Consider the following 16,173-nt stretch of genomic DNA (forward strand, 5'->3'; position numbering starts at 1 on the left):
TCCTTTGGAAATCAAGGTCCCAGAGTCTGGAGGAAGAGAGGAGAGGCACAGAATCCACGTTGCTTGAAGTCCAGTGTAAAGTTTCCACAGTCAGTGATGGTTTGGGGTGCCGTGTCATCTGCTGGTGTTGGTCCACTGTGTTTTCTGAGGTCCAAGGTCAACGCAGCCGTCTACCAGGAAGTTTTAGAGCACTTCATGCTTCCTGCGGCTGACCAACTTTATGAGGATGCAGATTTAATTTTCCAACAGGACTTGGCACCTGTACACAGTGCCAAAGCTACCAGTACCTGGTTTAAGGACCATGTTATCCCTGTTCTTAATTGGCCAGCAAACTCGCCTGACCTTCACCCTATAGAAAATCTATGGGGTATTGTGAAGAGGAAGATGCGATACGCCAGACCCAACAATGCAGAAGAGCTGAAGGCCACTATCAGAGCAACCTGGGCTCTCATAACACCTGAGCAGTGCCACAGACTGATTGCCACGCCGCATTGCTGCAGTAATTCAGGCAAAAGGAGCCCCAACTAAGTATTGAGTGCTGTACATGCTCATACTTTTCATGTTCATACTTTTCAGTTGGCCAACATTTCTAAAAATCCTTTTTTTTGTATTGGTCTTAAGTAATATTCAAATTTTCGGAGATACTGAATTTGGGATTTTCATTAGTTGTCAGTTTTAATCATCACAATTAAATGAAATTAACATTTAAATTATATATGTCTGTGTGTAATGAATGAATATAATATCCAATGGAATTACTGAAATAAATCTACTTTTTGATGATATTCTAATTATATGACCAGCACCTGTATATTAAAATAATCCAGTCTGATACGTTCATTTAGAATTATGGCCGTTAATGACATCTATAGATACAGACTTTCTTATTCCCATCATGAAGGGCAATTTATTTTAGAAGCAAATAGTGAACTGCATCCTCTTGTGCTAATATTAGTCACTTGCAAGCCTTTAATTAGAGTTATGTAAAGCTGTTGATCGGACAGTTAAGTCATAGAGATGTGGTGACAACAGCTGCGCAGAGGAGGTCCAATTAGATTTTTTTATCATGGGGCCCAAAATTCCTGGCGGCCCCCCTGTCTACAGCACTTTCATTTCCGAACTGTGAAGGTCAAACAGAGGCTGTACGTTTTTTGTTGTTATTTTCCCAAAGCCTGTGTCATAACCAATTTCACACTAGTGCTTTGAGACTGAGTAACTTCTACATTCACATACCATAGGCAACCTCAATCTGTCGGAGCGTGCGACTGCTGACCGAGAACAACCCAAACATCCGTACCTTCACTGTCAGTGTAAATACATTCAGTTTAACTGTGCCACTGCAACAATGAAAGTGAGAGCAAAACACACAAGAGTTTTTTATTGTTCATATTCTATTATTTTTATTATTCTAGGATGCCTAACAATGTCGGGCAAAGGGACTGGCGTTGAAAACTAGCCTTTCAGCTAACACGGGTGTTCTTTTTTTTTTTTCATCTAGCTGTGGATTCATCTATACATGATGCTGTATACCTGACAATACTGGCTGGCTAATTATGGGTCAGGCTCCATTTGAGGGTTACATGATCAAACAACAAATTTCGAAAAAGTGACTTTCTGCCTGATCTTGACACGATGTTCTATGCAAGAGCCCCAGATAAACATCCTTTTATCTCTCTGCCTCCCTCCCATGTCACATCTACACACAGTTTCAGTACATCAAACAGTCAACACTCATGATTAATGATCTCAGCATGTGGTGTGTGTGTGTGTGTGTGTGTGTGTGTGTGTGTGTGGATCCATGTTGATCTGGCTATGGGGAAGCACATGAAAACACAACATAAATGGGTAAAAATAAAATTGTGAGTGTCTTTGTCCTTGGTTTACCTCCATAAACATGTCAGTTCACTTGAAACATTAAACAATGAATTTAACCGCTAATTTTATGAGCAACACAAATTCCATCATGCCAAAACATTAACAGCAAATATAACAGTACTAATTAAAGATAAGCAACATTGCTGTTATTGCTTTGTACTTTGATAAAGCATTCTAAAACACACTAATACGCAGAGTGATCTTTTCACCTTGAATGTCCTGTGCTTAAACCTCAGCTGCACACAAAAGAGAGGTGTGGAGACAGATTTAGAAAGACAGAGAGGAAATGGGAGAGAAACCATGCCCACCCCCACCTCCAACTAAAGAGAATCCCCCTGCCCTTTCTTCAGCCCTTTTTGTAACCCTCTGTAACTTATTTCCATGAGTTTATCCTATTTAAATGTTCCATATTTTCTCCTATTATTTGTATTTTACTTCCTTTGATTCTCTACTGCCTGCTCTTGTTCCATCTGCTATTTACTGCTACGGATGTACCAATATAATACAATTTGAAATGTGAACTATCCCCTAAATGATTCATTCCACAAAATAAGGATTCATATTTTAAAAAGTAATATTTACAGACTTCATTGTTAATATTCTAAATGTCTTAGGCTAATATCTCCACCCACGCTGGAGTTTTTATTGCTTTCATAAAGTTTGCCATCCAGATCAAAATCAAATAAAATACAAAAATGCTTCAATCTTAAGCCAGCAGCTCTATGATATATCTGAAGATAAGCTATCTGTTGCTAAGTGTTGTTTGTTACTTAAAGAGGAATCTGGCTGAGGAACAAAGTGTTCCACCAAGTCGTGAATACAATGCACACTGAATCGTCAAGAAATATCAGGTCTCAGGTTCACACCGGAACACAAGAGTGGTATTTTGTAATTTGTTCTGTTTGATCTGTTTTCAGTGATCAAACACCCTGCTTAGTGAGAATTGAAGACAAAAATGAATAAACAATCAACTGATTTTCAAAATTTGGCAACCTGAGGGTGGACATGGCCTAAGTGTGATCCTATTTTTTTCAGGTGGATGCAGGATATTACTTCCAGTGCAAGGAGGCAAAATGTTCCTACAAGTTTGTTCTGCTACTTTTATTCCTCATGTTCAAATCACTCATTTTGATGAAATAACACACAACGTTAATGCAGTGACACTGCAGATGGATGACACCGAGATGTCAAAGGAATTGAGATGTACAGCATGGTGTCACATTCACCATCTGCCGCTGTGCGACGGAGCATCTGGACCTGAGTGGGATGGTTTCTGAACTTGTTACCGATGTCATTACTCGATGTCATTACTCCTGCACGCGTTTTACCAATGGTTTTTCAAATGTTATTTTTCCAAACTATGCTATTTTCTGGGACAGAATGCTGCAGGAACATACTAGCTTGTACTGTAGGTTTGAATGCTGTCTCTAATGAACGAATTATAATGGCACATTTAGCAACCCAACTTTCACAACCTTTTACAAAATCTTTCTTAAAGATTAGGTACAAGTTTGCAACCGGTACAGTTAATCTAGGTGTGGCAGAGTAGAATCCACAATACCAGTAGATTTATTAGAGGTTTTTTAATCACCCATACGGTGTGTACCCGTTTTTATCTTTTCGGTTTTGTCTAAGAATAAAAATCCGATTCATTGTGGTTGGCACTCATAATCTGGCCTTGGAATTGGGGCACTGTAGGGCAGGGCATCCAGTAAGCAGATCCTTTCGAAAGCTGCTGACGTTCTCACACCTTCAAATGCCACGTTGTGACTCTTTGGCTTAGTCAGATTAGACACAGCTGTAAATATGCAAGCTATAGCCAGAAACAAGAGCAAACGGCGCTCAAGCAAAGCACACCCTGGTGGGGGACGCTTCATACCTCTGGATGACTTCTGCCGAATTCTGCTCCCTCTCTCTCCTTTTTCTCTGCACAAATCCCCGAAAAGCCCTGCCAGGACGTGGCACAGTATTAAAGGGATGAGAGGGGGAGAATGCTGGCGTAGCGAGGGGTAGGACAGTGCAGGGAGGCTGATGCCAGGGCTTTTAGCTGCAGGGTTTATTTGGCTGTGAAGGGAAGGCTGTTGTAGGTAGGTAGCAGCTATCTTTGACTATAAAGACCAGAAAGTCAAATCACATCAGCAGCTCAAACCAAATTTTCTATTCACCCCTGCAACAAATGCGCCAGTCTGCATGTGATATAATCCATCTTCCAATAGAGACACCGATCTTGTCCTCATGTGACTTTTCAGTTGTTCCACTTGAGGTGTAATTCTTAAAAGGAATAGTTTGTTTTGGGGAATTTCACAATTCTTGATATTTTACCAGAATCAGTCATGGACCCTTTTTTATATCTTTATATGCAGTTTAAAGGTAAATTAAGATTTGTCCTTACATTAGCTTCATTAAGCTCCCGGAGGTCTGTGGGCTCAAGTAGCAGCTCCACTCTAAAAAGTGTACATTCTCCAATACTGTGGATCTAATACTTCCTACTCACAGCCTGGAGCTTCTTTTTCTTAAAGCTGTGATCCACTAGCAACAGGTGGACAGCAAAGTTGTTGTGGAAGCCTGCCATTCATTTTAATCAGCCTTGAAAATGTTCTAGCAGAAAGTGATACCACCGGGCTCATGTGGGACTTTTATGTGTCAAAGTACAAACATGGTGTGAAATGCATCACTGTCAATGTGTGATTGTGTCTTCAACAGACTTGACTGTCTTTAACCAGGAAAGGGGGTCGCACCACAATCCTGTGAAGCTGATAACATTTGTCCATAGCAGAGACAGAGCTAGAGAGCTAGGGCATCTCCAACCATGTTAAACATAGTTTGTGTGTTTGTAAGTATTTTGGCTGGAAAGAGGCTTGTAAAATCCCCCCAAAACAAAATGTCCTGTTAAAGGCTTAAGGCTGGCATTATTTGTTATTTTTCATACTGTCAACAAATCCCATAGAAAGACCCAAACCAACAATGCATTAGTCTGTCTCTCAATACTTTCTGACTTAGGGACAATTTCAATACACATTTGGTGCGCTGTGATTATACCAGGGGGGCATCTGTGGGCTTTACTCAAAATAAACTACACCACCCATGTTCATTGCAATGGAGGAATGTGGAATGTGCTCACTAGCAGCATGGTTGGTCGGTCCACCACCATGTTCCAGACTGAAATATCCCAACCACTATTGGATGGATTTCCATGAATTTGGTACAAAGTCCTACTTTTCCTCTAGTGCTATTATCAAATATTTAAATTTGTCTGATACTTTGGGTATGACTAAAAACCTTAAAAACTAATGACAAACTAATAACATAAACAAAGTAAACATTAACATCCTGCTAAAGGTCAGAATATTAGCATTGTGATTGTGCTGCTATGCTGACATTCACATTTTACTCAAGGTACCAATGTGTCTAAGTATAGCCCATGGATGTATTAAGACCACCATTAAGAGTAAAACTGTTGAGAGGACACCTCCAGCTGCAAACAAGGGCAATTACTACTTTTTGTAGTTTTTAATTTTTAATCTATCCATCCATTTGTAAAACTTTGTAAGTGTGTGACATCATCAATCAACACCAATGCTCATGTACAGTGGGCCGTACAGTACTAAAGTAAACCCGGAAGCAGCGGCATATAGCCTCATAAAACTGCTAGCATGGACAACCATGAAGGCACTACTAGGTACTACATAAGGTCTACAGTAGAGGAATAAGCTTTATCTGGGGTTGGCTACACAAACAATATTTTATAAGTCATCAGTTTTTTTTGTCTTTTCACAGTATTTGTTGACAATAAGAAAAATAAATCACCAGCTTTATCCTGTAGGCTTATTATTGTAAGAATTTGCAGAAACCCAAGCTACTTTCAGCTAGCAGCCAGAGGTTAGCTTGGTCAACATACAAAGAACAAAATTTATGAGCAGCTTGAGTTAGTTGGGTTTAGTTAGGCAAGGTGTGGCTGGAGCAGGGGTTTTGCAGTATGAAATGTCAAGGCTTGGCTTGGTTTAGGCATTATACTATTATGTTAAGATGTATCTGATTGCTTAACCTACTTCTCAGCTAGCCTAAACACTCAGGAACCATTTGAGAGAAGTTTGTGATTTACACGCAAGAAATTTCATGCTGATCTATCTACCAAGGTTTTATGTGACTTATTAGATAGCTAGATTAGATAGCTGAAAACGGACTTCTTTCTATCAGATAAAACTTTTTAACCAGAAGGCACTAGGGATCACATGTTAGCACTATAAATACTTGTTCATAACAGTCTCTCCAGAGCCAATTTCCACAGTCAGTTCCAACACGTCTAAAGTCAGCCAGCACAGATTCAGTGATAACTGGCAACGACTGTGGAGCAGGATTAGAGCACTAACATGACTGCCACAAAAATCTTAAATGGCCAAACACTATCCATAGCTGTGTCCTAAGTGAAGGGCAGGTGTGTGTACAAAACTGACAGAACTGCTGGGTGGATGTGAGCCGATAGGGTTTAGGTCAGCCAACACACAGATGGACATTTTCCTGACTTGAGCTTGGCAGACTTACTCATCTGCAGTGGATTACACTGGACTTTATCCTTGTTGTTCATGAAAATCCTGTAACTCAATTTTTCCCCCTTTGGCTTTTTTTTACTGGAATTGAAAGACATTATTTGTGCTGACTAGGCTTCTACCTTTACAGTATGTGTGCTGTCTTAGTGCTTAAGGCCAGAATAACCCAAACAATAAAAGGTTTCACCTTGATACAAAGAATTACTCAGACCTAGCCACCCACACACACACACATCCACACAGACCTCACTCAGCCCAAGGATGAAGGTTAAATGGTAGACATCAAAGTTAAGGAATAGCAGTTAAGAACAAGAGGTAAGTGAGCTAAGAAAAAAATTGAACCAGGCAGAGAAGTATACTCACGATATCCTGTTTGAGTGTCCAATGTTTCATTAGCATACAAGAACAAAGGAGAGAGAGAGAGAGAGAGAGAGAGGAAAAAACAAAGTGAGTTGAAAAAACGGAAAGGGGAAGAACTGGGAGAGGCATAATGAGACAGAGACAAAAAGAGTGTGTCAACTTGCGATGCAACATAATTGCTACTGGTGTGTTCTTATTTAATGGGTCAAATGAACAATCACTTTTATATACTGACTGAGTTTGCTTTTATGCTCTGAACATGGTTTAACATCTAGTACAAGATTAAAGTGCAAAAAGATACATTTAAAAAGAGCTAAAAAAAAAGTCAGTGATAGTCAGGCAGAAGCAGACTGGACGCTGCTGGAGATTCTACGTTGTGATGTGAAGTGATTGTGACAGCTCAGATATCTTTTAGAGCTGCAGGCGATCTGAAGACAATCTCAGGTCGCTATTATACTCACACCTTTGAGGAGTCACATTATTTTTAATGTTCTTAATTTAGAAGAACACACTGTTGGATTTGCATGTTTTAGCTCATTAACTACAAACTGCATATACCTTACATTAATGTACACATTTTTAGCCGTGCTAGCAGCATGCCTCTGGGGATGGCAATGCCACTTTGTAGGTTGGTTGGTCTACCACGTTGGTCCAGACTGAAATATGTCAACAGCTAATGGACGGATTGCCACAAACTTTTGTACACACGTTCATGGTACATACAGGATGAATTATAATCAGTTCTAAATGTCTGTTCATCCAATACTACAAAACTAATGACATTCCCACCACCAGCCTCAGCTTTACTTTATGTTTAGTGCTACTGTAATTAGTTAATGGTAGCATGTGAACGCACTAAACTGAGATGGTGAACATTGTAAACATTCTGCCTGCTAAACGGCCTCATGTTAGCATTTTTCTTGTGACCATGTTAGCATGTTGATGTGAGCATTGAGTTCAAAGCCCTGCTGTGCAGCCTTACACAGCTGCTAGTATGGCTGTGGACTCTTAGTCTTGATAGATTCATTTATTAGATTTAAGGGAATCATTGGTTTATTTCAGAATGCTATAAAAAAAAATAAACTTGCAAATCCTTGAAACTTGCAAGTCAACGACTCATCATCTTCATTTTAATCACCTTTATTTTATTGACAAACAGTGTTGCTAGTGTTGAAAATTAAATCTAAAAGATCAACAGTCAAACATAGAGGATGTGGAAATGATAATGAGAATCAGCCTGATAACCCTATTCCTACCCCTAACCCTAACAATCAACAGTTAAATCTCAGATGTCAAATGGTCCTTGAAAAGTACCAACAAGGAGATCTTTCAAAACATGTCCTGGTTTCCACTGCTTTACCATGCATCAATTATTTAACTTTAAGCCAAAAAATAAAAAGGATTGACAAAATATTCACTTTGAAAGATTGAACTCCTTGAGTGGCCTTTAATGGTCTGTAAGTTGATTTTTATAGCTTACTGAAATAAAAATCCATGGCAGCCTGGAAGGTAGGAAATCAATCAAAAAATCTATAGCATGCTGGGGCTTAGCAGGTTTATCTTATTAAGGTTTATCTTAGTTTGTAGTTAATGGCTTAAAACAAGCCTGACCATTCAGACAGAGGATACACAATAAACGTGACTACGTGTTTATGTATGTGCATTTGTGTACATGTAAGATTTATGTGAGCTTGAAGGTTGGACTCACGCCTGCATGGTTGTTGTGGCAGTTTGAAAGCTGAACATATTTTCCTTGGGGAACCAGTTAGTGTCCTCTGCAATTAGAGAAAAGAAATTATGATTCGAGGATTAGGTGACAAAAAACATGTGCCATATTGGCGAATGTTGTAATGAATATATTAGAAATACGAAAGCACAAAACCAGCAACAGCACTAGCACTTCACAGTCCACTACTCCACAAATGGAGAGAGGGAGACACACAGAAGGAGACAGCAGAGGAGAGAGACGGGGAGACGAAGAGTCAGAAATACAGACCACCACGTCACATCCAACATCAAACCCTGAAATCCCCACCTGAGAAGAAATAGATTTGAAAAAAGTGTGTTGAAACAATTAAATGTGTACTAGCTCACTTTTTCCAGATGTTGCACTTTCATTAATCCAAACTGAGGTCTAAGTTCTGTGTGTATTTCATTATGATTTTTCACAGTAAAATAACTTGAATAATTAACTGTAGTTTCTTAGTTGTTCCTTACTAAATGCCCAATAAAGGGTTAAGTGTGATTTGTAACTTGTTTTTCACTGAAGTGGTCCTAAAATTTCCACAAAGCCTAGAATTATTATTTGTAAACACAATATAATTAAACTGTCACAAACAAAACAAAAAAATTTAGTCAGGCAAAGTTAAAATAACAACAACACCTCCTAATATAATGCAATCCAATACAATTACCCCTGAAGAAATACTACTGTACTTTGGTGGCGCTTATATTACTCAATTTCTATTAAGAGTGTGTAAGTGGGGTGTTGTTTGAACTCTAAGGTCATTTTTGAAGTGAGGTATGTGAGTCAGTCTTTCACTCGGCGTTGATGAGTTTCTTTTCGCTAATGTGTTAATGACTTTTTCTATGTTCTGGTATCTTGTTATCATAATTATTCTTGCCAAATTACATACCACACCAGACTCAAAATTTAAATGTATAATCTCAACAAAAATTATACTTTATTAGCTTCAGGTATGTTATGAAGTGTTCCTGTTTTGGCAATTTGGATCACACGCTGATTATATTTCCAATTTAAAAAACAACATCAGCTGGATCTCATTGCTCTCATGTTGTGTGTGTATTTTCCTTGCAAGTGACTGAAATGATTCAAATGCTATTTCATCTCTGGTCCACTACTAAAACCCTCCAATCCCAGCCACAGGGTCTGGTGAACAAATCCTGCCCCCCCTCCTGCCCTTGTTTGGAACTCAGCGCCTCTCTGTTCCTCTGTGTCCTCCGCCCTCTCACCTCTCTCCAGCCCAGTCATCCGGTCCACACTCCACATCCGCTCTAGGCGTCGGTGCTGCTTGCCTGCCTCTCGGGATGCGCTTTCCAGGTCCAGGGAGCCCTGGCTCCGGGAGGGGGCTCCGCTGCATGAGTCACATGCCAGCCCGCTGCACTCTGCCTCCCCTTTTCCACCCTCGCCCCAGCTGCGGATGTTGTGGGCGCTGACGGAGGTCTGCAGCGGGGGCTGAGACAGGTGATGGTGGTGGCTGTGGTGGTGTGATACATGGGAGTGGGATCCAGCGACGTTCAGAGACTGTTGCTGGTTGCTACTGCTGCTTCCACTTGCCCCGCCACTTCCTCCACTGCTGGAGGGCGCGTTGGTGCCCGCAATGGTGTGGTGGTGATGGTTCCCGTGGGGATGGTTACCACGGTGGTGATGGCTGACACCACGGCCGCTACTGGCATGGTGGTACTGGGTTGGAGACGATGAGGCGGAGGAAGGGGAAGTTGAGGGCTGGATCAAGCCACCTCTGGATCCCACCCCGCCACTCCCCGACTTCTCCTTCAGGACGTCCAGTTCTAGGCTCTCCTTGCTGCCCCGGCCGCTGCTCATCAGCATACCGCGCTGGGTTGTGATGGTGTACACGCGGGCAGGCTGCAGGGTGCACTCTACACACTTCTGCTGGTCTTCCTCCGCTGAGAAGCTACGCTCAAGGGAAAGCCGCGTTGGCTTGGTATAGATGGTGATGGAAGGGGGAGGTGGCTGGACTGCTCTCAGCGGGGGTTTCACCAAGCTGGGCTCTCGGTTGTCCTTGCAGCTCTTGGTGACGTTGGAGCAGGGATGGTTGTTGTTGTTTGGGCCAATCGTGTCACTCGACGATTCCGGGTCGGGACCCACCAAGGTTTCACACAGAAGATGGGCTAGCATGACGACGAAAAAGACAAATATGAATGTTAAAAGAACAAAAAGTACACCACGGTGCTAAAGAGCAAGGGGAAGAGAGAAGGAGGAAAAAGAGGATGACAGAGATGATAATGTCATTGTCTTTCTTCAGTTATCAGCTGTTGAAGTGATAGGCAGCGTGGCATTTCAACAGAGGATGAGGTGAAGCAGGTGTAGGAGGGATTAAAGACCACAAAGGGATACGCAGAGCAGGGTGGAGGGATGGTAAAATGGCAGGATGGCAGAGACGCTGACCTGATCCGTTTCGGTTTTCAGGGTGTGTGTGGGACAGGTACTCTCCAAATGCTCGTGCTGCTCTGTGGGGACACACACACATGACACACATAAAGACGTTAATTCATGGATGGAAAGGAGGGCTGAGTGAGAAAGGAGAGGAAATGGAAGGGTAGAGAAGAGAGAAGGGCAAGGGAATTGTAAATTATAAACCTAATTGCCTTCTTTGTAGGCTTGTGCCACCCACAGATTAAGATGCAGCTGTTTTATCTCCACACTTCAGGCAGCCTCAGACTGAAAGAGAGACAGAGTATGAGACAGCCGGAGGAGATGGAGTGAAGGATTGTTTGACTTAATTTCTCAGTATGACCTCAGTTTGTGTTGGTGGATGTAAATGCAACTGGCAGACCATAAGTGTGTTTGTTTTCTCGTTTCAAAAACACACAGAATGTATGTGTGGATGTCTATACTGTATCTTTGTGTCAGGAGAAATAGCAACTAAAGCAACAACTAATGAAGATTGACTGATGTGCTGAAAACAGATGCTGTGAGCTCCAAAACCACAGTACTGCATCTGGTGCTGAGCTCCTTGGTCTTTCTTTTACTCAGAAATAGAAAAAAAGAAATATGCTACAGACAATCCATTCAGCCACATATACTGTTGCTAACGCTCAACGTCATAGAGGGCTTCAGTTTTTAATAATATAGCTCCAGGTCTAGCAGTTGAATGGCACCGACATCCTAATATTCCGATAGTCAGTGTGTGACAGGAGTGGAAAATTAGCAGAGAGATGGGGTTAAAAAAAAGACAGATAACTGAAGATTTCATTGCCTATCTGGATACTAGCTGAGAGGAAATGTAACACAGCAATAACTATTAGAATAGTATGAATTCTTATTCATGATAGTAATTAAGAATGAGAAGAAAGGAAAATGTGAGTAACTTTAAAACTGTGAGCTATTAATACATTATTCATTCATTCCTATAGCAAAGAATCATGCTCCAAGTGAGTGAAAGAGAGTCTGCCTTACACCGCTACCTAACATACAGCGAGTGAGCGACCTCTAGCAGATGGAGCGTGAAAATCTTTATTTTCAGATAAAGGCTACTACGAGCAATGTCGCAGTGCACGGAGAGATTTTTTTATTGTCTTTTTATTGTGATTTCTCGCTCTGCTAATGAATTTTATGTTATATATTCATAACTACCTAATTTAATTATAATTATTCGTAATGAATGGATTATATTTTCAAAATGTGCATCTTATGCATCTTCTTTATTTTGAATTAGATTTTTAACATTGTTGTATTTGCATTGTTCATTTTACTTTTATGAGAATAAAAGTATGTATGCAAACTGACCTTTAACACACTGATATGATCATGAAAAATAACCAGATGTGTTTACAGCTGCTGTTACACTGTCAAGGGCTATGAACTGTTCACATCCTTCAGTAGATTCAGGAAAATGGTCTCCTAATGCAGCTAAAGTCAGAGGTGACTGCTAACAAACACACACACACACACACACACACACACACTCACATACATATCGGTGTAGAAGAATCTCCCGCATACAGGGGAATCTGTGGGTGTACGCCTCCTGCCTGGCAGCTCCTTCAATTATTAAAGGCTGTCCAACACAGCAGGCACACACATACAAACATGTTCACACACACAAAAAGAGCAGGAGTGCAGTGAAAACAGACAATATTTCTCTGATGCACCATCTTTCCTTCTTTCTTACACTGACTGAAAGTCGGCCTAGTATTCTTGTTTCCTCACCCCGCTCCCCCTCTCTTGTCTCTCTCCTCCTTTTCTTCTCCAAAGCAGGATTCCCCTTGAGATAAATTATGTAAACAAAGCACCTTAACATGTTTAAAAGAAACACCCTGAGAGAGAAGTAAGAAAATGTCCTTATGTTGCAATTCAATACGTCCTTTTTCATTTGCTTTATGTGACTGTTAGTTTGCAGGCATTTGATTAAACACAAATGCATTTAGTAATATTCACCATGCAATCACAATATAAACTGAAATAAATAAAGGTTTTGAAACCAGATCTGACTCTACAAGACAGGGCCTCAAGATTAGGAAATAATGCCGGTGTCACCTTAAAGTTAGAATCCTCAAGGTTTGTGTGTGCATGTGTGAGTCAGTGTCTGTTTAATATATTCAGGCAAATGAGAAGAAAGGTAAGAAAAAAGAGATGAAATTTTTGTCTGCACGTGTCTGCATGTGGCGATATAACAAGCAACCAGTCCTGTGAAGGAGAGTTCTGATAAATGTAGTCTACAGTCTAATCAGCAGGTGTCCCTCTGAAGCTCTTAAACATTTTCACTCCGCTCCTATTTTATTATTCAACAGGCCAGGCACTCTGATTAGAATCAGCAAACAATGGTGCAAGAGACTCACATCATCCATTATACATGAGAAAACCTGAGTTGGAAACAGATTGAGAAAAACGTCTCTCAATCCATCCATTAAACAAACCGCCTCTCTGTGTTTTCTCGTATCACTGTTTTGCACCCACTCCATATGTGAGCACAACACATCAGCGCATTAGGTGGCAGGGGAGAGAAACTCTAAGCACAGGTGAAAAATATAAGAGGAGGAGAAGTTAGAGAAGGAGAACGAAGAGGAAGAGCCTGACAGGCAGATGTGAAATCTGTCCTGCATGCTCTCAGACATGTGACAGGGGTTTGGGGAAAGAAACGAGTTAGGGAGGGGCGTTTTTGAGGAGGAGAGACGGGATTACAGCAGAGAGGAAGATGAGTGTACAGACTAAAATGGGGGCATATTAAAAATGAAGGGTGGAGTAAACTTGATGAAAAGGCAGACAGGAAAATCTGGAGAATCTGTCATTTTATTCGAGGTAACAGTGAGTTTCATTTGGTCGCCTGTCAATGCCGTCATATCCCCTTTGAATACATTAACGTTGTGGTTGTCTGTCAGTCTTAAATTAACTTGTCATCCAGTGTCATCCAGTTTTCCTTTTTCAACTATATATTTTAACCCGATGAAGGGTTTTAGTCAATGGATGTCTGAATCTTAAGTTATCACTGAACACTGAAACCTCATGAACAATTCTTTTCAATTCAATTTTATTTATATAGCGCCAAATCACAACAACAGTTATCTCAAAGCGCTTTTCATAAAAGAGGAGGTCTAGACCGTACTCTGTGATGTTATTTACAGAAGCCCAACAATTCCCACCAAGAGCAAGCACTAGGCGACAGAGGCAAGGAAAATCTTCCTTTTAAGAGGCAGAAACCTCGAGCAGAACCATGGCTCAGGGTGGGCGGCCATCTGCCTCGACCGGTTGGGGGTGAAGGAGAGAGAGAGAGAGAGGGCAAGAGAGGAACAGAGAGAAAGCGAGAGAGGGATGGAAGGAGAGAGAGAGGGGAGGGAGGCAGCCTACACAATATACACACAGAGGTACAGACAGTAAAGGTAATGTTGCTATAGACTAAATGAAAAATGGTACAGATATTTATAGTAGTGTTAATGATAATAATCGTAATGTTAATGATTATAATAACATTAATAACAATAGGACTAGTAACAATAATTGTAGCAGAGGGTGTCGAGCAGGAACACGGGGGCAGCAGGTGACTCGCAACCACAGATCCAGACTCCACAGCTCCAGAGCCAGAAACACCTGCAGAAAGTGATAGGAGGAGAGAGGAGAGGGACGAGAAAGCACAAGACTACCGGAAAGGGGAGAAGTTGTGTTAGTAACATGCAATAATGGGATGAGGTTGCATACAGAGGGAGAGAAAGTAGAGGAGAGAGGAGCTCAGTGCATCATGGGAAATCCCCCAGCAGTCTAGGCCTATAGCAGCATAACTAAGGGATGGTTCAGGAGTCACCTGAGCCAGCCCTAACTATAAGCTTTGTCAAAGAGGAAAGTCTTAAGCCTACTCTTAAATGTGGAGATGGTGTCTGCCTCCTTAACCCAAACTGGAACCTGGTTCCACAGGAGAGGAGCTTGATAGCTGAACGCTCTGGCTCCTAGTCTACTTTTGGAGACTCTAGGAACCACAAGTAACCCTGCATTCTGGGAGCGCAGTGCTCTGGTGGGGTAGTAAGGTACTATGAGCTCTTTAAGATAAGATCGTGCCTGACCATTAAGAGCTTTGTAGGTAAGAAGAATGATTTTAAATTCTATTCTGGATTTTACAGGAAGCCAATGCAGAGAAGCTAAGACAGGAGAAATATAAGCTGTGTCTTAATTCAGGGACCGCATCCTTCGAAGGGCATGGCACTAGGAACTAGAGGTACTTCACCGCTGGCGCCACCGCATGATGTATCTCAGGCTGAGAGAGGACCCTGGCCAGGTAAATAGTGGGGAAAGAAAAAAACGTTACATTTTATATGTATTTAGGCACTATAGGCTTCCAAAAGCTAACACTGATGTTAACCACAGTTAACGTAGTTTATTGCTACTGCCATTTCACTTTAACAACATAATTTCATATTTAAAGAAAACCTAACCTTGCTTTAATATTAAAATATTATTATAGTATTTTTTTTTGAGCAGCCTGATAATAAGGAATTGCAGTAATCCAGCCTAGAAGTAACAAATGCATGGACTAGTTTTTCTGCATCATTTTTTGACAGGATATTCCTGATTTTCACAATATTACGTAGGTGAAAAAAGGCGGTCCTTGAAATTTGCTTAATGTTAGACTTAAACGACATGTCCTGATCAAAGATAACTCCAAGATTCCTCACAGTGGTGCTGGAGGCCAGGGCGATGCCATCAAGGGAAACTATATCTTTAGATAATGCGTCACGGAGGTGCTTGGGCCCCAGAACAATAACTTCAGTTTTATCTGAGTTTAACATCAGAAAATTACAGGTCATCCAGGTTTTAACATCCTGAAGGCACATTTGAAGTTTAGCTAACTGATGAGTTTCATCTGGCTTGATCGATAGATATACCTGAGTATAATCTGCATAACAACGAAAGTTTATGGAATATTTCCTGATAATATTGCCTAAAGGAAGCATATATAAAGTGAAAAGGATTGGTCCGAGGACAGATCCTTGAGGAACTCCATGACTAACTTTGGCATGCATGGAGGACTCATTGTTAACATGTACAAACTGAAATCGATCTGATAAATAGGACTTAAACCAGTTTAGAGCGGTTCCTTTAATGCCAATGAAATGTTCCAGTCTCTGCAATAGGATCTGATGGTCAATGGTATCAAATGCAGCACTAAGATCTAATAAAACCAGTACAGAGACAAGTCCT

General features: G+C 41.0%; 2 protein-coding genes across 2 annotated transcripts in view; both read right to left on the reverse strand.

Annotated features, from left to right (window-relative positions):
- Positions 1–1,291, reverse strand: part of LOC123975019 (paired box protein Pax-7-like) — a 20,958-nt gene extending 19,667 nt beyond the window's left edge. Inside the window, exon 1 of the mRNA XM_046056109.1 lies at positions 1,234–1,291. Within this exon, the coding sequence (XP_045912065.1) occupies positions 1,234–1,291 (58 nt within the window). The remainder of the gene's footprint in view (positions 1–1,233) is intronic.
- Positions 1,292–3,717: 2,426 nt separating this feature from the next.
- On the reverse strand, positions 3,718–15,874 carry LOC123975020 (NMDA receptor synaptonuclear signaling and neuronal migration factor-like). Its single transcript, XM_046056110.1, has 6 exons — positions 15,858–15,874; positions 10,933–10,994; positions 9,819–10,655; positions 8,491–8,557; positions 6,786–6,791; positions 3,718–3,823 (listed from the first exon to the last, which is right to left on the reverse strand). The coding sequence occupies exons 1-6, from the start codon at positions 15,872–15,874 to the stop codon at positions 3,718–3,720; spliced, it is 1,095 nt and encodes a 364-aa protein (XP_045912066.1).
- Between the last annotated feature and the right edge of the window lie 299 nt (positions 15,875–16,173).

Source organism: Micropterus dolomieu, linkage group LG08 (assembly GCF_021292245.1).
Source record: "Micropterus dolomieu isolate WLL.071019.BEF.003 ecotype Adirondacks linkage group LG08, ASM2129224v1, whole genome shotgun sequence".
NCBI classification, from domain to species: Eukaryota; Metazoa; Chordata; class Actinopteri; order Centrarchiformes; family Centrarchidae; genus Micropterus; species Micropterus dolomieu.

Bases quoted from the DNA above. Each gene is read 5' to 3' on its own strand.
- LOC123975020 (XM_046056110.1), bottom strand. The intron at 10,656-10,932 runs GTCAGCGTCTCT...TCGTCATGCTAG, and splicing joins TGAAAACCGAAACGGATCAG to CCCATCTTCTGTGTGAAACC. The intron at 8,558-9,818 runs GCAAGCAGCACC...CTCTAATTGCAG, and splicing joins AAGCGCATCCCGAGAGGCAG to AGGACACTAACTGGTTCCCC.